The 27844-nt window shown below is 49.6% G+C and overlaps 1 protein-coding gene across 2 annotated transcripts in view; it reads right to left on the reverse strand.

Moving 5' to 3' along the window:
• LOC140424699 (uncharacterized) overlaps positions 1–27844 on the reverse strand; it is a 159952-nt gene that overhangs the window by 4086 nt on the left and 128022 nt on the right. Inside the window, exon 6 of one of the 2 annotated variants that reach the window (XM_072507987.1) lies at positions 11745–11945. In XM_072507987.1, the coding sequence (XP_072364088.1) occupies positions 11745–11945 (201 nt within the window). Of the gene's footprint in view, positions 1–11735; positions 11946–27844 lie in introns of both variants that reach the window. The other variant, XM_072507986.1, reaches the window with a different exon arrangement.

Genomic DNA, 27844 nt, shown 5'->3' on the forward strand with positions numbered 1-27844 from the left:
CCCCTCCAGTGCCGGGCATGACCAAAACATATGGACATGGTTCGCTGGACTTCCTGAGCACCTCCCACGTCTGTCCTCCACCCTAAAGAACCTGCTCAACCTCGCTCCCGTTATGTGTGCTCTATGAACCACCTTAAATTGTATCAGGCTAAGCCTGGCACACGAGGAAGAGGAATTAACCCTACTTAGGGCATCAGCCCATAGACCTTCCTCAATCTCCTGCCCCAACTCCTCTTCCCATTTACCCTTCAGCTCCTCTACCAAAGCTTCCCCCTCTTCTTTCATCGCCTGGTATATCGCCGACACCTTGCCCTCCCCGACCCATACGCCCAAAATCACCCTATCTTGAATCCCCTGTGCCGGGAGTAGCGGAAATTCCCTCACCTGCTGCCTCACAAACGCCCTCACTTGCATGTACCTGAAAGCGTTTCCCGGGGGTAGCCTAAACTTCTCCACCAGTGCCCCTAAGCTCGCAAACGTCCTGTCAATGAACAGGTCCCCCATTCTTCTAATCCCTACCCGATGCCAGCTCTGAAACCCCCCGTCCATCCTTCCTGGGACAAACCGATGGTTGTCTCTGATCGGGGACCACACCGAGGCTCCCACTGCACCCCTGTGCCGTCTCCACTGCCCCCAGATCTTTAGCGTTGCCGCCACCACCGGGCTCGTGGTGTACCTTGTCGGCGAGAGCGGCAGCGGTGCCGTCACCAGCGCCCCCAGGCTCGTTCCTTTGCAGGACGCCATCTCCAACCTCTTCCACGCCGACGCCTCTCCCTCCATCACCCACTTACGGATCATTGCCACGTTGGCTGCCCAATAGTAACCACCCAAATTCAGCAACGCCAACCCTTCTCTATCTCTTCTACGCTCCAAGAACCCGCTCCTTACCCTCGGGGTCTTGCTCGCCCACACAAATCCCATGATGCTCCTGCTTAGCCTCTTAAAGAAGGCCTTAGTAATCACAATTGGGAGGCATTGGAATACAAAAACAAACCTCGGGAGGACCACCATTTTAACCGACTGTACCCTACCCGCCAGCGAGAGTGGCAACATGTCCCACCTTTTAAAATCCTCCTCCATCTGTTCCATCAGCCACGTCAAATTAAGTTTGTGCAGTGCCCCCCAGCTCCTAGCTACCTGAATCCCCAAGTATCGAAAGCTCGTTTCCGCCCTCCTCAACGGTAGGTCGTCTATCAATCTTCCCTGGTCCCCCGGGTGGATCACAAAGAACTCACTCTTTCCCACATTGAGCTTATAGCCCGAAAAGTCTCCAAACTCCCGTCGGATCTGCATTACCTCAACCATCCCCTCCACTGGATCCGTCACATACAGCAACAGGTCGTCTGCGTACAGCGACACTCTATGTTCCTCTCCCCCTCGAACCACACCCCTTCCATTTCCCCGACTCCCTTAACGCCATGACCAAAGGTTCAATTGCTAACGCAAACAGCAGAGGGGACAGGGGGCACCCCTGCCTCGTCCCTCGATACAGCCGGAAATACTCCGACCTCCGCCGGTTCGTGACCACACTCACTACCGGGGCTTTATACAGGAGCTTAACCCGACTAATAAACTCTCCTCCAAACCCAAACCTCCTCAACACTTCCCAGAGATACTCCCACTCTACCCGATCAAAGGCCTTCTCCGCGTCCATCGCTGTCACTATCTCCGCTTCTCCCTCCATCGAGGGCATCATAATCACATTTAAGAGCCTTCGCACATTAGTGTTTAACTGCCTACCCTTTACGAATCCCGTCTGGTCCTCGTGAATCACCCCCGGGACACAGTCCTCAATCCTCGTGGCCAACATTTTTGCCAGCAACTTAGCATCTACGTTAAGGAGTGAAATCGGTCTATACGACCCACATTGCAGTGGGTCCTTATCCCGCTTCAAGGGCAAAGAGATCGTCGCCTCCGTCATTGTCGGGGGCAGGGTCCCCCCCCTCCCTTGCTTCATTGAAGGTCCTTACCAGCAACGGGGCTAACAGGTCTACACACTTCCTATAAAACTCCACCGGGAACCCATCCGGCCCCGGGGCCTTCTCTGCCTGCATGCTCCCCAGTCCTTTAACCAGCTCCTCCGCCCCAATTGGCGCCCCCAGGCCTGCCACCTCCTGCTCCTCCACCCTTGGGAACCTCAATTGGTCCAAGAATCGTCGCCTCCCCTCTTTCCCCCCTAGGGGCTGGGACCTATACAGCTCCTCGTAAAAGGCCTTAAAAGCCTCATTCACTTTCCCCGCACTCCGCACCGTAGTTCCCCTGCCATCTTTGACTCCACCTATGTCCCTCGCTGCCATCCTCTTACGGAGCTGGTGTGCCAGCATCCGACTCGCCTTCTCCCCATATTCATATATCGCCCCCTGTGCCTTCCTCCACTGTGCCTCTGCCTTCCCTGTGGTCAACAGGTCGAACTCCGTCTGGATACTTCGTCTCTCCCTGAGTAGTCCCTCATCAGGAGCCTCTGCATAGCTCCTGTCCACCCATAAAATCTCCCCCACTAACCTCTCCCCTTCCCTGCCCTCTCTCTTCACCCTATGAGCCCTGATGGAGATTAACTCTCCCCTGACCACCGCCTTCAGCGCCTCCCATACTACTCCCACCTGCGCCTCCCTGTTGTCGTTAGCCTCCAGATATCTTTCAATGCATCCCCACACCCTCACGCACACTTCCTCGTCTGCCAGCAGTCCCACATCCAACCTCCACAGCGGGCGTTGATCCCTCTCCTCCCCCAGCTCCAGCTCCACCCAGTGCGGGGCATGGTCTGAAATGGCTATGGCCGAATACTCCGTTCCCTCCACTTTCGGGATCAATGCCCTTCCCAGAACAAAAAAATCTATCCGGGAGTAGGCCTTGTGTACGTGGGAGAAAAAAGAAAATTCTCTGGCCAAAGGCCTGACAAATCTCCACGGATCCACTCCCCCCATCTGATCCATAAACCCCCTAAGCACCTTGGCCGCAGCCGGCCCCCTCCCCGTCCTAGATCTGGAGCGATCTAATGCTGGGTCCAGCACCGTGTTAAAATCCCCACCCATTATCAAGCTCCCTACCTCCAGGTCCAGAATACACCCCAACATCCGTTTCATGAATCCAGCATCGTCCCAGTTTGGGGCATGTACATTCACCAGTACCACCTCCGTCCCCTGCAACCTACCGCTCACCATCACGTATCGGCCTCCCTTGTCCGCTACCATGTTCTTGGTCTCAAACGACACCCGCTTTCCCACCAGTATTGCCACCCCTCTATTCTTCGCATCCAGCCCTGAATGGAACACCTGTCCCACCCATCCCTTCCTTAACCTGACCTTCCACCTTCAGATGTGTCTCCTGAAGCATGGCCACGTCTGCCTTCAGTCCCTTTAGGTGCGCGAACACTCGGGCCCTCTTAACCATTTAGGCCTCTCACATTCCATGTGATCAGCCGGATTGGGGTCCCCCCCCCCCCCCCCGACCCGCCCCGCCGCCGCCGACTAACCATCCCCTATCTTAGGCCAGTCCCGTGCCCGCGCCTCCCACACCCTCCAGTCCCCCAGGCGGGGAACCCCCGTCCTGACCCCCTCTTTAATTTTCAGTTCCCCCTTGGACAGTGCAGCAGCAACCCTAAAATCCACCCCCCCTCCCCCTCCCGCTAGATCCACATCTAGCTCTTTTGCTCCCCCCATATTGCTTCCGTGAGTCAGCTGACTTCTGCTGGCCCCGGCTTCCCCCGCCTTCCCGCTGATCTCCCCGTGTGGGAGTCTCTCCTCCTCCTTACCTTCCTCCGTCCCTCCCCCCTTTTTTGCGCGGGAAAAAGCCCGCGCTTTCCTGAACCAGCCCCGCCCCCTGTGGCGCAGCTCCTGTTGCGGCCATTATCCCAGTTCCCTCAACCCCGAGTCTCACCTCCCTCCAGCACCGACACCCACATTCCCCATCATCATCATCCCGTCCACAGAAAAGAAAAAAGGAATTTTAACCAGACCTCTACCCACATCCCCATCCATCATCCCCATGAAGTATTCTTTACCCCTATTTACAACCCCATATACAACCAACATCTCCCCCCACAACCACATCCCCTCAGTTCGAGTCCAGTTTTTCCGTCTGTATAAAGGTCCAAGCCTCTTCTGGCGTTTCAAAATAATGGTGTTGGTCCTGATAAGTGACCCACAGTCGCGCAGGCTGCAGCATGCCGAACCTGACTCTTTTTCTCTGCAGCACCGCCTTGGCCCGGTTGAAGCCAGCTCTCCTCTTTGCCACCTCCGCGCTCCAATCCTGGTAAACTCGGATCACCGCGTTCTCCCACCTACGGCTCCGCAACTTCTTGGCACATCTCAGCACATTTTCTTTATCCGCGACGCGATGGAACCTTGCCACTATCGCCCTTGGCGGCTCATCAGCCTTGGGTCTCCTCGCCAGGACCCGGTGAGCCCCTTCCAGCTTCAGGGGGGTCGGAGAGGCCGCCGCACCCATCAGCGAATGGAGCACGTGCTCACGTACGCCCCGGCATCAGCTCTCTCCCCTCCTTCGGGGAGACCCAGAATCCGGAGGTTCTTCCTCCTCGACCTGTTCTCTAGGACGTCGATTCTCTCGGCTCACCTCCTGTGCACCGACTCGTGCGCCTCCATTTTTACCGCCAGGCCCAGGATCTCGTCCTCGTTCTCATTCATTTTATCTTTCACCTCACGAAGCTCCACCGCTTGGGTCCTCTGGGTCTCCTTCAGCCCCTCAATCGCCAACAGCATTGGCGCCAGCACCTCCTTTTTAAGCTCCTCCACACAGCGCTTAAGGAACTCCTGCTGGTCCGGCCCCCATGCTGCTCGATCTCTGCCCTCCGCCATCTTGCTTTTTCCCCCTCGTTTTTCTCGCTGCTCCACCGCTGATCTCGGCCATATAACGTAAGGGGGGACTTTACTGCACCTTCCCACACGGGATCAAATCAAAAATGTTCCGTTGGGGCTCCTCTGGAGAGCCCGAAGGTCCGTTATCGCGGGAGCTGCCGAAACGTGCGGCTTAGCTCCGCATCGCCGCAACCGGAAGTCCACCGTACGCCTTCTTAACAACCCTCTCAACCTGGGTGCCAACTTTCAGGGATCTATGTACATGGACACCGAGATCTCTCTGCTCATCCACACGGCCAAGAATCTTACCATTGGCCCAGTACTCTGTCTTCTATATGGAGAAGAGCATGAGTGGATGTCCCAGATACTGAGAGGCCTGAGGATCAGGGCGCTGGCAGGAATCCTCATCCCTCACTATGATGTTCTCCTCCTTTCAGTTTATGATTCTGGAGAACCATGGAGCCAGCCGAGTTGGCTACTCTATTGATTGCGATTGACCAGCAACATCGACGTGCCCTGCAGAAGAGAGGGGTGTGTCATAATATGCACCCATGCACATCATGAGGTAAAAGTAGGCAGTGACAGCCACCCAGGTGAGCCAATCAACATACAGAACAGAACACAACCAATCGCCAGACAGAACACCAGAGGGGGGCTTCCAACTATAAAACACATGAGGCATCAGCACTCCGCCTCTTTCCACTGGTGACAACTGTAGTGACAGTCAGGGTGTACAAATCATTCAACACCTTCTACATGTGGGTCAGAGCTAGCCTGGTCTAGATAGTTAGAGTTAGTTTACTTAGAGTAGTAGAGAGTCAACCCACAGGCAGCTGCGTGTTTTGTTACAGAAGTTCAATAAATCTTATTGAACCAACGACTACATTTGGTGTATGCTTTATCGTTTATCTGCATCGTGTTGCAGTCCGTGTTACCCAGGGTGAATAACATGACATGATACCAGGAGTGGCTACCTCTGCTATGTAATTTACCTTCAACAATTCACTGACGACCAGCAAGTGTCTTCCAGCGACATGGAAAAGATCCAGGCACCTCCACAGCTCCGGACTCCGGAAACCTTGGCGCCAACTGGCGGGTCTTCAAGCAGAAATTCAGTCTCTACATTGAGGCCTCGGGCCTCGAAAGTGCGTCCGATGCCCGAAAAATTGCACTGCTACTATCGACTGCGGGCGACCAGACCATCCAAATCTTCAATTCACTCACTTTTGCCGACGGTGAGGACAAGACCAAGTTCCAGACCGTCTTAGCCAAATTCGACAGTCACTGTGAGGTCGAGACGAACGAAAGCTTCAAGCGATATGTTTCCAGCAGCGCCTTCAGGGTAAGGATGAGCCTTTCCAGTCTTTTCTCTCTCATCTTCGCATTCGAGCGCAATCCTGCAACGACGGAGACACCGGAGATCCCTCATCAGGGATCAGATCGTGTTTGCCGTCCACTCCGACGTTCTGCGGGAGCAGCTCCTAAAAATAAAAAATATGACCCTGCCAGTAGCCATCGAGACGTGCAAAGTCCATGAACAGGCGAAAAGTCACTATTCCCACCTTAAGTCGGCAGAGCAGGACCAACTTGCCTCCCACGAGGCTGAGAGTGTGCAGGCCATCGCCCCAATGCGGGGCCTGAGCACTGATGAAGGCGGCCATTTCGCGTGCGTTTCCAGGGGCCCCACGCATGCGCACCACGGTCGGGAGAACGAAGCGGCCGAAGACCGCACTGCGCAGGTGCGAGCGGCGGCTGACCGCACTGCGCATGTGCGACGATGCACGGAGCATCACGACGTCGACGTGATGACGTGCCCGAACTGCGGCCCCGCCCATTTAAAGCGGCAATGCCCTGCAAGAGGCAGGAAATGTCTTAACAGCAAGAAGCTTGGCCATTATGCGGCCTTGTGCAGGTCTGCACCTACGATAGGGGGCCAGCGATCCCAGTTCCAACGCAGACGCGTTCGAAGTGTGCAGCAAGAACTGCTGGATTCGGAACCTGATCCCGTCACGGAGCCAGAGGACGACTGCCCGGAGTTCCCATATCGAATGGGCATCATCACCATGCATGACAAGGCCTCCTCAGATTCAGCAACACACACACCCATCCTCAATGTGGATTCTGCGGATGAGTGGTGTGCAATTGTACAAGTTAACCATTGCAGCATCCGGTTCAAGCTGGACATCGGTGCTTCTGCCAATCTAATATCCCAAGCAGATCTTGCTCGTATCCAAAGGCAGCCAACAATTCTTCCGCCGGCCTGCCAGCTGCTCGACTACAATAGAAATGCCATCACTGCGCTAGGGTCCTGTCACCTGCATGTATCCAACAAGGCCATCAAGGCCACTTTGCGGTTTGAGATCGTCGAGCCCGACAAGGCTTCTCTGTTTGGTGCCCATGCATGCAAGCTACTCCATCTCGCCCAGCGCGTACCTGCCATGTCCTCTGCCAACACCACTCTTCAGGCCGACATTGATGAGCTACTATTGCAATACCCGGATGCGTTCAGTCGGATGGGCACGCTGCCCTACCGCTACGAAATTTTGCTCAGGCCTGATGCCACGCCTGTGATCCATGCACCACGCCGGGTGCCGGCTCCTTTGAAAGACCGTTTAAAGATGCAGCTTCAGCAGCTCCAAGACCAGGGTATAATATCTAAGGTGACGGAACCGACTGACTGGGTCAGCTCGATGGGCTGTGTCAAGAAGCCATCTGGAGAACTGCGAATTTGTATCGATCCCAAGGATCTGCACCGTAACATTATGCGGGGAACACTACCCAATCCCGAAGCGGGAGGAGCTGACAAGTGAGATGGCACATGTCAAATTCTTTACAAACTGGATGCATCGCGTGGCGCCTGGCAGATACAACTGGACGGGTCCAGCAGGAAGCTCTGCACGTTTCATACACCTTTCGGCAGGTATTGTTACAACCGCATGCTGTTTGGTGTTGTTTCAGCCTCTGAAATCTTTCATAGAATAATGGAACAAATGCTAGAGGGCATTGAGGGTGTGCGGGTTTATGTTGATGACGTCATCATATGGTCCACGACCCCGGAGGAACATATTTCTCGTCTGCAACAAGTCTTCAGACGCATACATGTCAACGGCCTGAAGTTAAACAAAACCAAATGCTCCTTTGGCATGTCATCAATCAAGTTTCTGGGTGATCAGATACCCCAGCAGGGCGTGCAACCGGACTCGGACAAAGTCAAGGCCACCAACACAATGAAGACCCCAGAAGACAAAAAGGCGGTCCTCTGCTTCCTGGGTATGGTAAATTTTGGGGGGGAAGTTCATTCGCCTCACACACCACGGCCCTCAGACACCTGGTGAAGAAGTCCACCACTTTCCAGTGGCTGCCCGCACATCAAGCAGAGAGGCTCGAGTTAAAAGCGAAGCTAACCACCGCTCCTGTTCTAGCGTTTTTTGGCCCAGAGCGGGAGACTAAAATTTCCACAGACGCCAGCCAGGACGGCATTGGGGCGGTGCTCCTCCAGAAGGATGACACCTCATCCCGGGCTCCAGTGGCCTATGCGTCAAGGGCCATGACCCCCACCGAGCAAAGATATGCACAGATAGAAAAAGAGTGCCTGGGCCTTCTCACTGGCATTGTGAAATTCCACGATTATGTCTATGGTCTGCCAACCTTCACAGTAGAGACGGACCACAGACCTCTAGTTCATATCATACACAAGGACTTGAATGACATGACGCCCAGGCTCCAGCGCATTTTCCTTCGACTCCGCAGGTATGATTTCGAACTGGTTTACACACCTGGAAAGGAGCTGATCATCGCGGATGCCCTGTCGCGTGCCATCACTTCACCCTGTGAGCAGGTCGACAAATTGAGGCACAGGTGAAACTGTGTGCCAGCACCCTCCCGGCATCTGACGAACGGCTCGGCATCATTCGAGAAGAGACCGCCAAGGACCCTCTGCTGCAGCGGGTCATACATCACCTCACGAATGGCTGGCAGAAAGGGCAATGCCCCCAGTTCTATAATGTAAAGGATGACCTAACAGTTGTCGAGGGGATCCTCCTGAAACTGGATCGCATCGTCATTCCGCGCAGCCTCCAGGCCCTGACGCATTTTGAATCTACTTTCCAGTTAGATAATAATTTGCCTGACTATTTTTCGGCCAAAATGGGTAACCTCACACTTATCCACATTAAACTGCATCTGCCGAATTTTGGCCCAGTCTGCTGGTCTATCAATATCTGTCTGCAAAAATCTGTGCCTCCTCCACGGCTTGCTTTCCCACCTATTTGAGTATCATCCACAAATGTTGCTATGTTACTCTATCCCTTCTTGCAGATCATTTATATAGATTGTAAACAGCTGAGATCGGAAGACTGACCCCCGCAACACCCCACTAGTTACAGTTCACAAGCCAAAGAGGGACCGGACCCATTTAACCCGACCCTCTGCTTTCTGTCAGTCAGCCAATCCATGGTCCAGTCTAATATTCAACCCCCAACCCCCTATGATCTCACTTTCTGGATCAATCTTTTATGCAGCACCTTGTCAAACTCCTGGAAGTCTAGATATACCACATCCACAGGTTCCCCAAGATCCACCTTGCTGGCTACATCCTCAAAGAACTCAAGCAAGTTTGTCAAGCATGGCTTACCCTTCATAAAACCATGCTGACAATGGTGGAGTGAGCTTTGTCTTTCCAAATGCCCAGTCATCTCCTGCTTAATGATTGATCACAGCAACTCCCCCACCACAGAGGTCAAGCTAACCGGTCTACAGTTTCCTACTTTTTGCCTCTCTTCCTTCTCGAATATGGGAATTACATTAGAGTGTTTCCAATCCAATGGACCTTTACAGAATCCAGGGAAGTTTGAAATATCATAACCAATGCATCCACTATCTCTGCTGCCACCTTCGTTAATAAGCTCGGGTGCAGGTCACCAGATTGCAGGGACCTATCTGCCTTTAGTCCCACTTTATTCAATACCTTTTCCCTAGTGATGGTTATTGCACTAACGTCCTCTGCATTAACTGCAGTTCTTGGAAATTTTTTATTAACCTCTACCGTGAAGACAGAGGCAAAATATTGGTTCAGTGTCTCCGTCATCTCTGTGGTCCCCATTATTACCTCACCAGGATCGTCCTCTAAAGGGTCGACATTTACTATAGCCATTCTCTTCCTCCTTGTATACGTATGGAAGCTTTTGGTTTCAGTTTTATGTTTTCTGCTTGTTTCCTTTCATAGTTCATTTGAGCAATTTTGATGCTATTTTTAGTAGCTTTTTGCTGACCCCTAAAGTTTGATGTTTACAGCCCGGAAACAGGCCCTTCGGCCCAGCTTGTCCATGCTGCCCAGTTTCTATCACTAAGCTAGTCCCACTTGCCCACATTTGGCCCGTATCCCTCTACACCCACCCTGCCCATGTAACTGTCTAACTGCTTTTTAAAGGAAAGAATTGTACCCGCCTCTACTACTGCCTCTGGCAGCCCATTCCAGACACTCACCACCCTCTGCATGAAAACATTTCCCCTCTGGTCTCTTTTGTACCTCTCCCCTCTCACCTTAAACCTATGCCCTCTGGTTCTAGACCCCCTACCTTTGGGAAAAGATGTTGACTATCTACCTTATCTATGCTCCTCATTATTTTCAGAGAATTTACAGTGCAGAAGGAGGCCATTCGGCCCATCGAGTCTGCACCAGCTCTTGGAAAGAGCACCCTACCCAAGGTCAACACCTCCACCCTATCCCCATAACCCAGTAACCCCACCCAACACTAAGGGCAATTTATCATGACCAATCCACCTAACCTGCACATCTTTGGACTGTGGGAGGAAACCGGAGCACCCGGAGGAAACCCACGCACACACGGGGAGGATGTGCAGACTCCGCACAGACAGTGACCCAAGCCGGAATCAAACCTGGGACCCTGGAGCTGTGAAGCAATTGTGCTATCCACAATGCTACCGTGCTGCCCTATTTTATAGACCTCTATAAGATCACCCCTAAGCCTCATAGGCTCCAGGGAAAAAAGTCCCAGCCTATCCAGCCTCTCCTTATAATAATAATTGCTTATTGTCACAAATAGGCTTCAATGAAGTTACTGTGAAAAGTCCCTAAGCGCCACATTCCGGCACCTGTTCAGGGAGGCCGGTACGGGAATTGAACCCACGCTGCTGGCATTGTTCTACATTACAAACCAGTTGTTTAGCCCTCTGTGCTAAACCAGTCCCTAATAACTCAGCCTCCCAACCCTCCAGCTTACCTCCATACTAGCTTTTGCAGTATGGTATGACCTAGTTTTTGCCTTTATGTCCTCCTTGAGGTCCTTGTGCAGCCATATTTTTCTCCCTTTTACAATACCTCTTCCTCTCAGGAATGTACTTTAATTGAGGGGTATTTAATATCTCCCTGAACACCCACCATTGTTCCTCAACTGTCCTACCCTCAAATATCTGTCCCCAGTCTACCTGGGCCAACTCTTTCCTCAGGCCTGTATAATTACCTCTGCCCAACGCTCAAACTCTCGTGGGGCACTCTGTCCTCTCTCACGCAATCTGAATTGGAAATTCTAGCATAAAGGTAAACATTTTCCAGCAATGACGGATGAGAATTTGGATAGCGTGTTGGGCAGCTTCAATGGTGGACTTCAGAGGGTAATTGAAAAGATACCTGGAGTAGAAAGGATTTGCAAGAATAAAGGGAAAGAGCCGCAAAAAAAGGGACAAATGGATTGTTCTTTGAATTGGCCAGCACAGACTGACTGAGCTAAAGTTCTTCCTTCTGTGCTGTCCGATTCTATGATTTGATTATTACGTTTCAGGAAATGGTTCAGTTTGTTGACAGTACATTGAATATTTTCTGTATCGCCAGACCTTTCCCCACATGCAGCATCCGCCACCAACCCCACCCCACCCCACCCAGTTCGTCCTTTCCCCAGTTACCTTGGGTACCTGTCTGCATCGGAGGTGGTGGTGTGGTGCTGTATGGCCAGATGCAAGCGTCTGATATTGAATCATAGATCAAGTTCGGCTGGCATGCCTGGTGGAAAGCTCTCCCAGCGGAACACTGGTAGAACTTATTGGGGTTCTTAGGGTCAGCATAGTTCCCATCTGCTTTCCCTCTGCAGAACGTTGGATTAAAAGTGGCATCAGCTGCAAAAGAATCACAATATCAGAGAGAAACTCAAGTTGTAGACAGTTGCATTTGAAAATGAGAGTAGGGAAATAGACAATGGTTCATTGAGCCACCAAGCCTGTTTCCCCCAATCAATTGAATCTTGGCTGATTTGTATCGCAACTCCATTGATCTGTTTTTGATCCATATTCCTTCACATCCTTTGATTCTACAGCCATCGTTTTGAGAGCTCCAACTGACCTCAGCATTTACAAATGTTCCAATGGTTTGGAGGTAGCTAATGTAACCCCGCTATTTTAAAAGGGCACCTAGGGATGGCCAATAAATGCTGGCCTAACCAGCGACACCCACATCCCGTAAATAAATAAAAAAAAGGCAGAGAGAAAACAGGAAATGATAGACCAGTCAGCACGATGCCGGTAGTGGGGAAATGCTAGAGTCCGGAATGCAAGACTTGACAGCAGATAACTTGGAAAAGGATCAGACAGAATCAGCATAGATTGACGAAAGGCAAATAATACTTGACAAATGTACTGGAATTCTTTGAGGATGTAACAAGTAGAATTGATGAGGGGGAGACAGTGGATGTGGTTTATTTGGACTTTCAGAAGTCTTGCGCCAAGGTTCCACATAGAAAATTAGAGTGTAAAATTAAAGCGCATGGAAGTAGGGATAATATGCTGAGATGTTTGGCATACAGGAAACAAAGAGTAAGAATAAAGGGATCATTTTCCAAGTGGCAGGCCATGACTAGCGAGGTATTGCAGGGATCAGTGGTAGGTCCCCAGTTATTCAGAATGTATATTAGACGAGGGAACTAAATGTATTATCTCCAGATTTGCAGATGACACCAAGCTGGGTGGGAGGGTGAGCTGTGAGGAACATAGAAACATAACAAATAGTAACAGTAGGAGGCCATTTGGCCCTTTGAGCCTGTTCTGCCATTCATTATGATCATGGCTGATCACCCAACTTAATAGCCTAATCCTGTCTCCCCGCCATATCCTTTGGCCCCCTTTGCCTGCACCATTGGGATCACACCTAGAACATTGTTCTGGTCTCCTTATCTGAGGAAGGATGTTCTTGCTGTAGAGGGAGTGCAGCAAATGTTTACCAAACTGATTTGTGGGATGGCGGGACTGACGAACGAGGAGAGATTGCGTTGGTTAGGGTTATATTCACTGGAGTTTAGAGGGGGATCTCAGAGAAGCCTATTAAAAAAAATATTTTTAATGTTTCTATTCAAGTTTTTCATTTTATACAATACAAAATAAACATGTCTATGTAGACCAGATACAATTTACAAAAGCCAAACATTGGATGTACCCCCCAAGGCTTTACCCCCCCATAGCCCCCCCCACCCCCCCAAACTTTTTTATTTTACTTTAAAATATTTTGTTGAATTTTTACAACTGTAGTCGATTTCAGCGGGAGCGGTGCGCAAGTGATTTCTGGGAGGTAAGTTTCTCCTTTAAAAACACTTACCTTCACAGGAGCAGGCCAGTCGATTTCAGCGGGAGCGGTGTGCAAGTGACTTCTGGGAAGACCCCCCCCCAACCAATAAATCCTGGTGGAGAGGAAACCCGAGACACTACACGTGTAGTGTCTCCCACCCGCCTTCCTCCTCTAACCTAATAATAAAACCCATTGGTGTGAGGCAAGTGCCATATTATATTATTATTAGCATTATTATATTATTAGCATTGCGCAGGTCAAGGAGACACAGCCGGAGTGAGAGAGATACAGACAGTGAGAATTTGCTAGTTTGGTGCAGTGAGGTAACCAGGAAAGGTAAGTGGTTAATCTAATTGTGCTGTTTTTCAGTTAAAAGTGCAGGGTAGTGTCTGATTGGCTGAAGCTGCCCCCACCATAAACTTAAATTAAACTAATCAATTAATTAGAGATGGCTGGTCAGGTGATGTGCTTGAGCTGCTTGATGTGCTTGAGCTGCTTGATGTGGGAGCTGGCAGATCCCATTGCGAGCTGCAGCGACCACATCTGCAGTAAGTGTTGGCTGCTCGAAGAGCTCCGGCTCAGAGTTGATGAGCTGGAGTCTGAGCTTCAAACACTGAGGCACATCCGGGAGGGGGAGACTTACCTGGACACTGTGTTTCAGGAGGCAGTCACACCTGTCAGAGTAAGTAGTTTAAATCCTGCCAGTGGCCAGGGACAGCAGGGTGTGACTGCAAGTCAGGCAGGTAAAGGGAACCAGCAGTCAGGATGAGGCACTTGCTCCCTGTGTGGATGGCGAACAGGGTTGCAGGAAGGATGAGTCAGCTGACCAAGGCACCATGGTTCAGCAGGCCATTCAAGGGGAGGGAGTAAATAGGCAAGTTGTAGTTGCAGGGGATTCTATTATCAGGGGGATAGATAGTATCCTTTGTGAGCAGGATAAAGAGTCCCGCATGGTATGTTGCCTGCCCGGTGCTAGGGTGCGGGACATCTCTGACCGGCTTGAAAGGATACTGGAGAGGGAGGGGGAAGATCCAGTTGTTGTGGTCCATGTCGGTACCAACAACATAGGCAAGTCTAGGAAAGAGGACCTGTTTAGAAATTATGAAGAGCTAGGATTCAAATTAAAAAACAGGTCCTCAAGGGTCATAATCTCCGGATTACTGCCCAAGCCACGTGCAAATTGGCATAGGGAGGCAAGAGTTAGGGAAGTTAACACGTGGCTGAAAGAGTGGTGTGGGAATGAGGGGTTCCTTTTCATGGGACACTGGCATCAGTTTTGGGACAGGGGGGACCTATACCGTTGGGATGGTCTCCACCTGAACCGAGCTGGGACCAGTGTTCTGGCGAAAAGAGTAAATAGGGTGGTCAATAGGACTTTAAACTAAAGATTGGGGGGGAAGGGAAAGTCAGGGAACCAAGAGGTGAAGTAATCCGTGGGAAGCGTAGCTGCTTAGGAATACAAAAAAGCACGAAAAGACAAAACTCAGGAGAGGTTACGATAGTCTCCATCCCACAAAATATGACACAGTGTATGGAAAGGCTCAGTAAACCAAGGTCCACCACACTAAGAAAACAAAAAGGGACGGTCAATAGAGAATTAAAGGTGCTATATTTAAATGCGCGCAGTGTACGGAACAAGGTAGATGAGCTTGTGGCCCAGATTGTGACTGGCAGGTATGATGTGGTAGGCATCACAGAGACATGGTTGCAGGGGGTTCAGGACTGGCATTTAAACATCCAGGGATTCACAACCTATCGAATAGACAGAGAGGTGGGCAGAGGGGGCGGGGTTGCCTTGTTAATTAGGAATGAAATTAAATCAATAGCACTAAACGACATGGGGTCGGATGATGTGGAGTCTGTGTGGGTAGAGTTGAGGAACCACAAAGGCAAAAAAACCATAATGGGAGTTATGTACAGGCCTCCTAACAGTGGTCAGGACCAGGGGCACAAGATGCACCACGAAATAGAAAGTGCATGTCAGAAAGGCAAGGTCACAGTGATCATGGGGGACTTTAATATGCAGGTGGACTGGGTAAATAATACTGCCAGTGGACCCAAGGAAAGGGAATTCATTGAATGTTTACAGGAGGGCTTTTTGGAACAGCTTGTGATGGAGCCCACGAGGGAACAGGCCATTCTGGACTTAGTGTTATGTAATGAGCCAGACTTGATTAAAGATCTTAAAGTAAGGGAGCACTTAGGAGGCAGTGATCATAATATGGTCGAATTCAATCTCCAATTTGAAAGAAAGAAGGTAGAATCAGATGTAAATGTGTTACAGTTAAATAAAGGTAACTACAGGGGCATGAGGGAGGAACTGACAAAAATTGACTGGGAGCCGAGCCTAGTGGGAAAGACAGTAGAACAGCAATGGCAGGAGTTTCCGGGAGTAATTGAGGACACAGTACAGAGGTTCATCCCAAAGAAAAGAAAGGTTATCAGAGGGGGGGATTAGGCAGCCATGGCTGACAAAGGAAGTTAGGGAATGCATCAAAGCAAAAGAGAAAGCCTATAATGTGGCAAAGAGTAGTGGGAAGTCAGAAGATTGGGAAGGCTACAAAAACAAACAGAGGATAACAAAGAGAGAAATAAGGAAAGAGAGGATCAAATATGAAGGTAGGCTAGCCAGTAACATTAGGAATGATAGTAAAAGTTTATTTAAATACATTAAAAACAAACGGGAGGCAAAAGTTGACATTGGGCCGCTCCAAAATGACGCTGGTAATTTTGTGATGGGAAACAAGGAAATAGCCGAGGAACTGAATAAGTACTTTGCGTCAGTCTTCACAGTAGAAGACATGAGTAATATCCCAACAATTCCGGAGAGTCAGGGGACAGAGTTGAATATGGTAGCCATCACAAAGGAGAAAGTGCTAGAGAAACTAAGAGGTCTAAAAATTGATAAATCTCCGGGCCCAGATGGGCTACATCCTAGATTTCTAAAGGAGATAGCTGAAGAAATAGTGGCGGCGTTGGTGATGATGTTTCAAAAGTCACTGGAGTCAGGGAAAGTACCAGAGGATTGGAAAATCGCTGTTGTAACCCCCCTGTTCAAGAAGGGAACAAGGAAAATGATGGAAAATTATAGGCCAATTAGCCTAACCTCGGTTGTTGGCAAGATTCTAGAATCCATTGTTAAGGGTGAGATTTCTAAATTCTTGGAAGTGCAGGGTCGGATTAGGACAAGTCAGCATGGATTTAGTAAGGGGACTGACAAACCTGTTAGAGTTCTTTGAAGGGATAACAAATAGGTTAGACCAAGGAGAGCCAATGGATGTTATCTATCTTGACTTCCAAAAGGCCTTTGATAAGGTGCCTCACGGGAGACTGCTGAGTAAAATAAGGGCCCATGGTATTCGAGGCAAGGTACTAACATGGATTGACAATTGGCTGTCGGGCAGAAGGCAGAGAGTTGGGATAAAAGGTTATTTTTCGGAATGGCAACCGGTGACGAGTGGTGTCCCGCAGGGTTCAGTGTTGGGGCCACAGCTGTTCTCTTTATATATTAACGATCTAGATGACGGGACTGAGGGCATTCTGGCTAAGTTTGCCGATGATACAAAGATAGGTGGAGGGGCAGGTAGTATGGAGGAGGTGGGGAGGCTTCAGAAAGATTTAGACAGTTTTGGAGAGTGGTCCAAGAAATGGCTGATGAAATTCAACGTGGGCAAGTGCGAGGTCTTGCACTTTGGAAAAAAGAATAGAGGCATGGACTATTTTCTAAACGGTGACAAAATTCATAATGCTGAAGTGCAAAGGGACTTGGGAGTCCTAGTCCAGGATTCTCGAAAGGTAAACTTGCAGGTTGTGTCCGTAATTAAGAAAGCAAATGCAATGTTGTCATTCATCTCAAGAGGCTTGGAATATAAAAGCAGGGATGTACTTCTGAAGCTTTATAAAGCATTAGTTAGGCCCCATTTAGAATACTGTGAGCAATTCTGGGCCGACACCTCAGGAAGGACATACTGGCACTGGAGCGGGTCCAGCGGAGATTCACACGGATGATCCCAGGAATGGTAGGCCTAACATATGATGAACGTCTGAGGATCCTGGGATTATATTCATTGGAGTTTAGGAGGTTGAGGGGAGATCTAATAGAAACTTACAAGACAATGAATGGCTTAGATAGGGTGGATGTAGGGAAGTTGTTTCCATTAACAGGGGACACTAGGACCCGGGGGCACAGCCTTAGAATAAAAGGGAGTCACTTTAGAACAGAGATGAGGAGAAATTTCTTCAGCCAGAGAGTGGTGGGTCTGTGGAATTCATTGCCACAGAGGGCGGTGGAGGCCGGGACGTTGAGTGTCTTTAAGACAGAAGTTGATAAATTCTTGATTTCTCGAGGAATTAAGGGCTATGGAGAGAGAGCGGGTAAATGGAGTTGAAATCAGCCATGATTGAACGGTGGAGTGGACTCGATGGGCCGAATGGCCTTACTTCCACTCCTATGTCTTATGGTCTTATGGTCTTATGTACACTGTACAATAGGCGAGCGAGGTGGTTCGTAAGTATAATTTTGTTCCTGTTGCCCCTATTGGTTTGTGGGGGGTTCCTCTGGCCCCCTCTTCAGTCACTTCCCTTGTCCCCTTCTGATGTTTCCCAGTTTGTCCCCTGTTTACTATGTTATTCTCTAAGTCTGAATAAAGATTGTAGACTTCCAGTTAACACACATACTTTATTCAATGGGTTCGTTCTGTTTCCAGAACTTAACCAGATATAATACAGTCAAGAGGTATGACCAGTGAAGCTAAGGTAAGCTGCCTATGCTGAGCTGTCTCTGTCTGCTGCTGCTCACTAGCCCTGTGCTTCTGAAAGAGGCGGATCCTCCCTTGGGCTGGACCCTTTATACCCGTCTCTGATGCTGCCCTCTAGTGATGCTGTGGCTGTTACATCTGTGCTGTAGTGCCTGGTGTATGTGCAGATGTATGTACAGATGTACAGATCACTACATCCCCCCCTTTTTTTGGACATGTTTTTTAGACTGGCCTCAAGAAAACTGTACGTAACAAGTGGTGAGAATATGCAAATCTGCACACTGTGAAAATGATAAAAGTAATACAGAAACAATTAACTGTGACATGGGTCCATCGTGAGAAATGTCCATATTCGTCTTGCACGTGTGTCGAAGTGTCGTCACAAATCTAGCCGATCGGGTGCTTTATGGCTTCTGCTGGAGCGTTTTAACGGTGGTAGTAGGGATGATGGTTTGATGTCATCAAGAGTGCTGTCTGGCGTTGTGTGGTGAGGAGCGTCCTGTGGACAAATAGACTCGGTCAAGTCCAGTGTGGGAAATACTGGCGTTGTAGGTCGAATCTCTAATAGATCCCGGCGGTTACGGCAAAAAAGTACTCCCGCTGATGATTTGACAATGTAGGACCGCGGTGCCTCCTGCCTGATCGCCGTGACTGACTCAGACCATCCGCCTTCTGGGTCACTGAATCTGATGGTGTCACCTATTGTCAGTGGCTTGAGTGGGATCGCATGTTGATCGTAGTACAGTTTTTGTTTGGAGTCGGGCGCCCGCATGTCGTCGAGAACCAGTGTCTTGCCGGGGTCTCGGGATTGCTTTGCCGGTAGGGTTGTCCGGATGTCTCTGCCGAAGAGCATTTGCGCTGGCGACAGTCCTGAGCTCAATGGGGTTGCTCGGTACGATAACAGAGCGAGGTTGATGTCGGAACGTGACTCGGCTGCCTTGCTGATGAGTCGTTTAATGATGTGGACACCTTTTCCCCTGTTCCATTTGAATTGGGGTAGCGATTCTGTGTCGCACCGTTGTCTGACCTCGACTTTTTCCTGTGTTTGTGGTATTGATTCTGTATGTCATCGTTCGTGAAAGCTGTTTTACTTGTTTGTTCTGGAACCGATGTGAATTCGTGAGATTCTTTATCATGCCATGGCATGTTTGTAATCTTGTCATTGTTTCGCAGTGTGCTGTGGCAGTGTCCTTCACGTGCAGAGTTGTAACCTGTTGTACAGGTCGTTGTTTCATTGTTGTTGTTTCTGTCGTTTCTGTCTTTGTTGTTTTCGTTGTCATTCTTGTTGTTGTCGTTCTTGTTGTTCTTTTTGTCGCGCTTGTTGATTCTGTTTTCGTTGTTTTTATCCTTGTTCGTTTTTCTTGTTGTGCTTGTTGTTTCTGGGATGCTTCTTGTTGCTTTTGTCGTTCTTTTTGCACTGCATGTTGTGTTTGTTGTTGCTGTTGTTGTTCTTGTTTCTGCTGTGCTTTTTGCGGTTTTTGTTGCTCTTGTTCCATTCAATGAGTGCGCCATGTGGATGAGTTGAGTCATTGTCACAGTTATTGGTGTCAGTGTCCTTTGGGGTATCTGCTACATTGAGCTTGTCTTCTTGAGAATTGTGAGAATGATCTGATGTTGCATTGATGTTGGTGACATCAGTCATTTGTGGTGCATTCGATTCCTCTTCTTTGCTTCCTTGGTACTCCTCTTCTAGAGTCATTTCAGGTTCACTTGAATCATCATTGATCTCTTTGTGCTCCTTTTCTGGAGTCAAAATCTTCAGGATTTCTACTGACGTGGTCTCTCTGGACTCTTGGTGCTCTTCTTTTGGAGTCAAAATCTTCACAATTTCATTTGACATGGTCTCTCTGGACTCATGAGTAGCCGTCCTCTGATTATTGAGTGCTTCTGTGCAGACGAGCTGAGATCTGTCAGTCTCGCTGTGATCCTGCACATCCTGTATGGGAATTGTGATTTTTTCATCACTTGTCTCACATACAGTGGGTAGACATTCAGTGTCTTCTTGTTGGTTAAATAAGCTGGGTAGACTTTCATAGTCTTCTTCTGTTGGCTCAAATAAGCTTGATCGATCTTCATGGTCTTGTCCTTGCATGGCGTTCGCTATGGAGTGTTTGCTTGCTTCCATTTTTGAGTCTGTCACCAAGCTGTCTGCGGAGGCTTGCGTCGCTCCCTTTGTGGAGGCTTGCGTCGCTCTCTTTGTGGAGTCCTTCATCGCTCTCTCTGTGGAATCTGTCATCGCTCTCTTTGTGGAGTCGTGCAGTGTTCTCGCTGTAGAATCGATCTGTGCTCTCTCAACTGAGTCATTCTGTGCTCTCTGTGTGGCGCCGTCTTCATCTTGGGTATTGCTGTCATCCAATGTACCGACAATCTGCCATGGCACCATGGTATTGGATTCATCTACCATGAGAAGAGTCGTATTGAGCTTTTCAACCATGTTGCTGATGCAGTGATCAGGATCTCCAAATAACTCAGCCATGTCTGAGCAGTATTGTGTATATTGTTCGACAGACAAATCATCGCTTTTTGTTTCGGAGTTGTGATTGTTCTCTTCATGTTCAATGAACAAATCATCTTCTTGTGTGGAGGCTGGGACCCTTCGTGGTGCGTGGACCACTCTCTGTTTCTTGGCGTCAGGCCGCAGCATAATCCTGCACTCACGAGTCGGGATGTCATATATGCTGGACTGAAGATTCCCCAATCCGAAGAACTCACCGTCGGGGTCTTCACGGTACAACACCTCTAGTTGCGGTTCGGATTTGGTACTGAGGTAGCCATCTTTGTCTGAGTCATAGTCTACAAGGACCATATCATCTTCTAGGGCGGTGCTAACTGCTTGTTCCAGGGTGTTGTGAAAGTTATTTTCAACTGCTGGTGTAAGTTCGGGCATTGTTCTGTCTTTTGAGGCAAGAAAATTGGGTTTTGCAGCTTTAAATTTCTTTTTGTTCATTTTCGTGCATTTCCCTTTTAAGTGGTCGTGGGCCTGGTCCTCTGATGTCATGACGCTCGTGACGTCATGTGTAGGATTCGATTGCCCGTGCGCACTCCGAGTTTCCTATACTGTGCGCTCTTTGCGCAACTGAGCATGTGCGGCTCCTTTCTCAAGATGGCACCCGCTCAGAACCTCCGTCTTCCTCCGATTCAACCCTGCCTCCGCCTCGTGATGAGTGTTCACGCCTTTTTACCGATTTTGTTTTCTAAATGATGATTCTGTGTTTGTAGAGACTCAAAGTACTGATTTTGTTTTTGTTCATAAGCAAGGCATTTTTGTACAGCGATTTCTAGAGTTAGATACTTGTTTTGTGAAAGTTCTTCCCTCAAATTTTCATCAGATAGTCCAGAAATTAATTGATGCATTATCGCAATGTCTCCGAAATCAGCATAATCACAGCCTTGTGGTATTAACTTGAGATTTGTAATAAAATCAGAGATGAGCCCTCCGTTTCTCTGACACGAGTTAAATCTTTCCAGCATCTCACCAGACTGACTGTTACAGCATTCATCAAATGTTTGAGTATAACATCTACTGTGGTGTTGTCCTCACCTTCTAAGTGATTAAAGTAATTATAGATTCTCTAGCTTCTTGCCCTCCTGCAGAGAGTAGTAGGGCTATTTTTGTTGTGTCAGAGGCAGTGCTTAAATCATTAGCTGTGATAAATATTTGGAACAGCTGTTCAAACATTTTCCAGTTATAACTTAAATTACCGGTTGTTTCCAGCTGCCATGGAGTTCCAACAAGTTCCATCGAAACAGTTAGTCGGCGAGGAGCCATTTGCTGCAAAGTCTTTCACAGTCGAATATCTGGTTTAAGTTTTCCTTCCCTTGCTGGTGTCTAGCTAGCTTTCTGAAATCACTTCTGGTACCATATGTTATTCTCTAAGTCTGAATAAAGATTGTAGACTTCCAGTTAACACAAATACTTTATTCAATGGGTTTATTCTGTTTCCAGAGCTTAACTAAATATAATACAGTCAAGAGGTATGACCAGTGAAACTAAGGTAAACTGCCTATGTTGAGCTATCTCTGTCTGCTGCTGCTCACTAGCCCTGTGCTTCTGAAAGAGGCGGATCCTACCTTGGGTTGGACCCTTTATACCCGTTTCTGATGCTGCCCTCTAGGGATGCTGTGGCTGTTATATCTGTGCTGTAGTGCTTGGTGTATGTGCACATGTACGTACAGAGGTACAGATCACTACACTTACCCCGTCCCTTCCTTGTTCCTATCCACTCTGTGTGGTCCCTATCTGCTCTGTGTGGTCCTATCTGCCCTCACTGTCCTCAACCGCACCCCTCCCTTCCTATCCGCTATTGGTCTCGAACAGGTCTTGGCCCCCACGTTTTGTGGAAGCCCTCGTCTGACCCTCGGATGTTGTACTTGATCTTCTCCAGGTTGAGAAATCCCGCTAGGTCTGCCAGCCAGTCTGCTGCTGTGGGTGGTGCTGTCGATCGCCAGCCGGGCAGGATTCTCCGGCGGGCGATTAAGGAAGCAAAAGGCAAGAGCATCGGCCGTTTTCCCCATATGAAGTTCTGGCTGCTCCGATACCCTGAAAACTGCCACTCTCGGGCACGGCTCCACCCTCACCCCCACAACCTTGGCCATCGCCTCGAAGAAGACTGTCCAGAACCCGGCAAGTCTGGGGCAGGCCCAAAACATGTGGGTGTGGTTGGCCGGGCCTCCCTGGCACCGTTCACAGTTGTCCTCCACCTCCGGGGAGAACCTGCTCATTCGGGTTCTGGTCAGGTGTACTCTGTGCACCACTTTGAGCTGCATTAGGCTGAGCCTTGTGCTGAAGGAGATGGAGGAGGCCTGCTCAGTCTTCACTCCATGCCCTCACACTTTCGACTGGGGTTGCCCAATGGTAGTATTGCAGGTTCGGAAGGGCCAGGCTGCCCTTGTTTCTTCTGCTCTGCAGTGTATTTGTTGGGATTATTAGATTCCTCCCCCCCATGCACACAAACGCCATAATCCAAAGAGAAAATGCTGGTAAATCTTAGCAAGTCTGGCAGCATCGGTAGGGAGAGAAAAGATCTAACGTTTTGAGTCCAGAAGACCCTTTGTCAAAGCCAAAATCATTTTGTCTAATCCTTGAAAAAAGGTCTTGGGGTTGAAGATTAGGATGGATCTAAACAGGAAGAGGAACCTCGGCAGTACATTCACCTTGATAGTCTGTACCCTCCCCGCCAGGGAGAGTGGGAGTGCGTCCCACCTCTGTCGGTCCTTTTTAACTTCCTCCACCAGACTAATCAGATTCCAGTTGTGGATCTGTGTCCAGTCGTGGGCTATCTGAATCCCCAGGTAGCGTAATTTGTTTTGGGCTGGTTTGAATGGTAGACCTTCCTACTCCATCCCTCCCCTGTGCGAGCTCACTGGGAATACCTCGCTCTTGCCCAGGTTGCGTTTGTAGCCTGAGAAGGCCCCAAACTCTTCCAGGAGCCTCATGATTTCCTTCAAGCAGTTCTGTGGGTCCGAGATGTGGAGGAGCAGGTCATCCGCAGAGAGTGAGACTCTGTGCTCTCTGCCTCCCCTTCGCAATCCCTTCCAACCTCTCGCGTCTCACGGGGTGATTGCCAGTGGCTCAGTTGCCAGGGTTACCAGGAGCAGGGACAGCAGGCATCCCTCTGGGCAACTGGAAGTATTCAGAGCATTAATGGATGACCTAAGCTCTTCATGCAAAAATTTGTCTTTAGGACCTCGACTCCACTCAGACCTGTGGGAAGTGTGCATCCTGTGGTGTGTGGGAAGTCATGGATGCTTTTCTTTACTGTGTTGTTGACTCGGTCTGAATTTCGTTTCATGCCTAATTACCCCTGAGAAGGTAATGGTGAGATTCCTTATTCTGCTGCATTAGTCTATATGGTGTAGCACATAGGAAGGGCGATCCAGCATTTTGACCCAGCGACGGCGAAGGAACTGATGGTATGTTGCTTGGAGGGGAACTTGCAGGTGCTGCTGTTCCCAAGTATTTGCTGCCTTTGTGCTCCTATGTAGGAGAGGCTGTGTGTTTGGAAGGCACTGTCAAAGGAGCCTTGCTAAGTTCCTGCAGATAGTGTACACTGCTGCCATTGAGCATTGGTGGTGAAGACAGTGAATGTTGAAGGTGTTGGATGGGGTGCCCGTCAAGCAGGCAGTTTATTCCTGGGTGGCGTTGAGTTTCGTGAGTGTTGTTGGAGCTGCACTAATCCAGGCAAGTGGAGAGCATTCCATTACACGCCTGACTTGTGCCTTGCAGATGGCGGGCAGGCTTTGGGAGAGTCAGGAGGTGAGTTACTCACCGCAGGATTCCCAGTCTCTGACCCCTTCTTGTAGGCACAACATTTATATGGTTGGTTCAGTTCAGTTTCTGGTCAATAGTAACTGCTAGGATGTTACTAGGGATGGAGTCAATGATAATAATGCCATTGAATGTCATGGGGAGATGGCTGGGTTCTCTTTTGTTAAAGATGGACATTGCCTGGCACTGGTGTGGCACGAATGTTACTTGCCACTTATCAGCCCAAGCCTGAATACTATCCAGGTTTTGGTGGACAGACACGGACTGCTTCAGTACTTGAGGTGTCACAAATGGTGCTAAACATTGTGCAATCTGCGAACATCCCCACTCTGCCCTTCTGATGAAGGGAAGGTCATTGATGAAGCAGTTGAAGCTGGTTGGGCCCAGGTCATTACTATGCATAGCTCCTGAAATGTTGTCCCGGAGTTGAGATGACTGACCTTCAACAACCATAACCATCTTTCTCTGTGCCAGGTGTGACTCCAACGAGTGGAGAATTTCTCCCTTCATTCCCGTTGCTGAGTAGCCCCGGCGGAACCCACACTGAGCTTCATTGGGCAGGTTATTGTTGAGTAAGTGCTGCTTGGTAGACCTGTTGCTGACCCTTTCCATCACTTTACAAATGATTAAGAGTAGAGTGCCGGGGCATAAATTGGCTGCGTTGGGTTTGTCTTACTTTTTCTGGACAGGACATAACTGGGCAGTTGCCAGTGTTGTAACTTCACATGATCGAGACCACCACATGCGCAGGAAGTGTCACCAGGTGCAGAAACCTGAGCCCCCCGGTTTCAGAACTTGAGTGATGGTCTGAATAACGGGCACATCCGTGACGCTGAGGACGACGTGGTTGGCGCGTTTAAGAAGGTGCCCGCACCGCAGGTTAAGAGCGCAGGCAGAGAGGGAGTGGTTGACCACCATGCAGTCGGGAAGGACCAGGTAGGTAATGCAGGAGTCCTTTGAGTTTATTTTGCTCACTAACTAGTTTTCTGTTTTGGATAACGGTGAGAATTATGGTTCCTCAGAAGAATGCAACTGAAGAGTAGCACCGCAGGAGGGTAAGAGAAAGAGTGAAGGAGCAGTAGTGGTAGAGAGATTGAATTGTTATGAGAACAGGCAGGCATTTCTGTGGGCCGAGCCGTGACTTCAGGATGCTATGTTGGGCGGAATTCTCCGCTTTCCATCACTAAATTCCGGTATCCCGATTGGGCGGAGAGAATCCCACGTCAGCCCCAAACCAGGATCGATGCTGGGTAGCAGTCCGCCCCCAGTCTCCAGTCCTGCCCCGCTAGCCACAGCAGGCTTCCCGCCCCCTGCTGGCGGGAACATGCACACAGCTGATATGCATTTGTCGGAATGTGATTAATGGTCTGGGAGACCGAATCTCCACCCCCCTCCCCTGTCACCCTCCACCCCTCCCATCCAGGAGGCATGCGTGTGTGATTTGGTGCAAGTATTTACAAATGCGGCCCTGCTGCCAAACCCTTTGAGGGGGTGCAGGGAGGTAAGTACCTTTTCCATTGTCTTCAGGCTTGCTGGGGTGTGTATGCCTGGAGCTCTGGGCCTAGTATGGACCAACTCGGTGACAAGGTGTGGACTTGGGGTGTCCCTCTCGGGATCAGCGTTCCTTGGCTGAACCTCCCATTGCTCCAGTTAAAGACTAGCATCTCACCCCTTAGGTGTTACTTACAGGTTCCTGACTGTTTAAGCTGTTGACTGTCCAAACAGTATCCTTGAAAAGCTCTGAGGTCTCCTGATCATGTAGCTATCCATCTACCTCGCCTGTCTGGAAACTCTCGCGTACCATTACCACCAAGCCAGGTGATCAACCCTGGTTCAATGAAGAGTGCAGGAGAACATGCCAGGGGCAACATCAGGCATACCCAAAAATGAGGTGTCTACCTGGTGAAGCTACAACACAGGACTACTTGTGTGTCAAACAGCATAAGCAGCAAGTAATAGACAGAACGAAGCGATTCCACAACAAACAAACCAGATCTAAGCTCTGCAGTCCTGCCACATCCAGCTGTGAATGGTGGTGGACAATTAAACAACTCACTGGAGGAGGAGGCTCCACAAATATCCCCATCCTCAATGATGGAGGAGGCCAGCACCTAGGTGCAAAAGACAAGGCTGAGGCATTCGCAACAATCTTCAGCCAGAAGTGCCGAGTGGATGATCCAGCTCGGTCTCCTCCGGATGTCACAGATGTCAGTCTTCAGCCAATTCGATTCACTCCACGTGGTATCAGGAAACAGCTGAAGGCACTGCACACTGCAAAGGGTCTGGGCCCTGACAATATTTCGACAATAGTACTGAAGACTTGTGCTCCAGAACTTGTCACACCCCTAGCCAAGCTGTTCCAGTACAGCTACAACATTGGCATCTACCCGGCAATGTGGAAAGTTGCCGAGGTGCGTCCTGTACACAAGAAACAGGACAAATATAACCCAGCCAATTACCGTCCTATCAGTCTACTCTCCATCATCAGCAAAGTAATGGAAGGAGTCATCAACAGTGCCATCAAGCAGCACTTACTCAGCAATAACCTGCTCACGGACGCTCAGTTTGGGTTCCGCCAGAGTCACTCAGCGCCTGACCTCATTACAGCCTTGGTTCAAACATGGACAAAAGAGCTGAATGCCAGAGGTGAGGTGAGAGTGACCGCCCTTGACATCGAGGCAGCATTTGACCGAGTGTGGCATCAAGCAGCCCGAGCTAAACTGGAGTCAATGGAAATCAGGGGGGAAACTCTCCGCTGGTTGGGAGTCATATCTGGCACAGAGGAAGATGGTTGTGGTGGTTGGAGGTCAATCATCTCAGCTCCAGGACATCACTGCAGGAGTTCCTCAGGGTGGTGTCCGAGGCCCAAATATCTTCAGCTGCTTCATCAATGATCTCGCTTCCATCATAAGATCAGAAGTGAGGATGTTCGCTGACGACTGCACAATGTTCAGCATCATTCATGACTGCTCAGATACTGAAGCAGTCCGTGTCCAAATGCAGCAAGATCTGGAAATACCCCAGCATGGGTTGATAAGTGGCAACTTACATTCATAGAACATAGAACATAGAACATTACAGCGCAGTACAGGCCCTTCGGCCCTCGATATTGCGCCAACCTGTGAAACCACTCTAAAGCCCATCTACACTATTCCCTTATCGGCCATATGTCTATCCAATGACCATTTGAATGCCCTTAGTGTTGGCGAGTCCACTACTGTTGCAGGCAGGGCATTCCACACCCTTACTACTCTCTGAGTAAAGAACCTACCTCTGACATCTGTCCTATATCTATCACCCCTCAATTTAAAGCTATGTCCCCTCGTGCTAGACATCACCATCCGAGGAAAAAGGCTCTCACTGTCCACCCGATCTGATCCTCTGATCATAGAACATAGAACATAGAACGATACAGCGCAGTACAGGCCCTTCGGCC

This window comes from Scyliorhinus torazame, chromosome 6, assembly GCF_047496885.1.
Source record: "Scyliorhinus torazame isolate Kashiwa2021f chromosome 6, sScyTor2.1, whole genome shotgun sequence".
Classification (NCBI taxonomy): domain Eukaryota; kingdom Metazoa; phylum Chordata; class Chondrichthyes; order Carcharhiniformes; family Scyliorhinidae; genus Scyliorhinus; species Scyliorhinus torazame.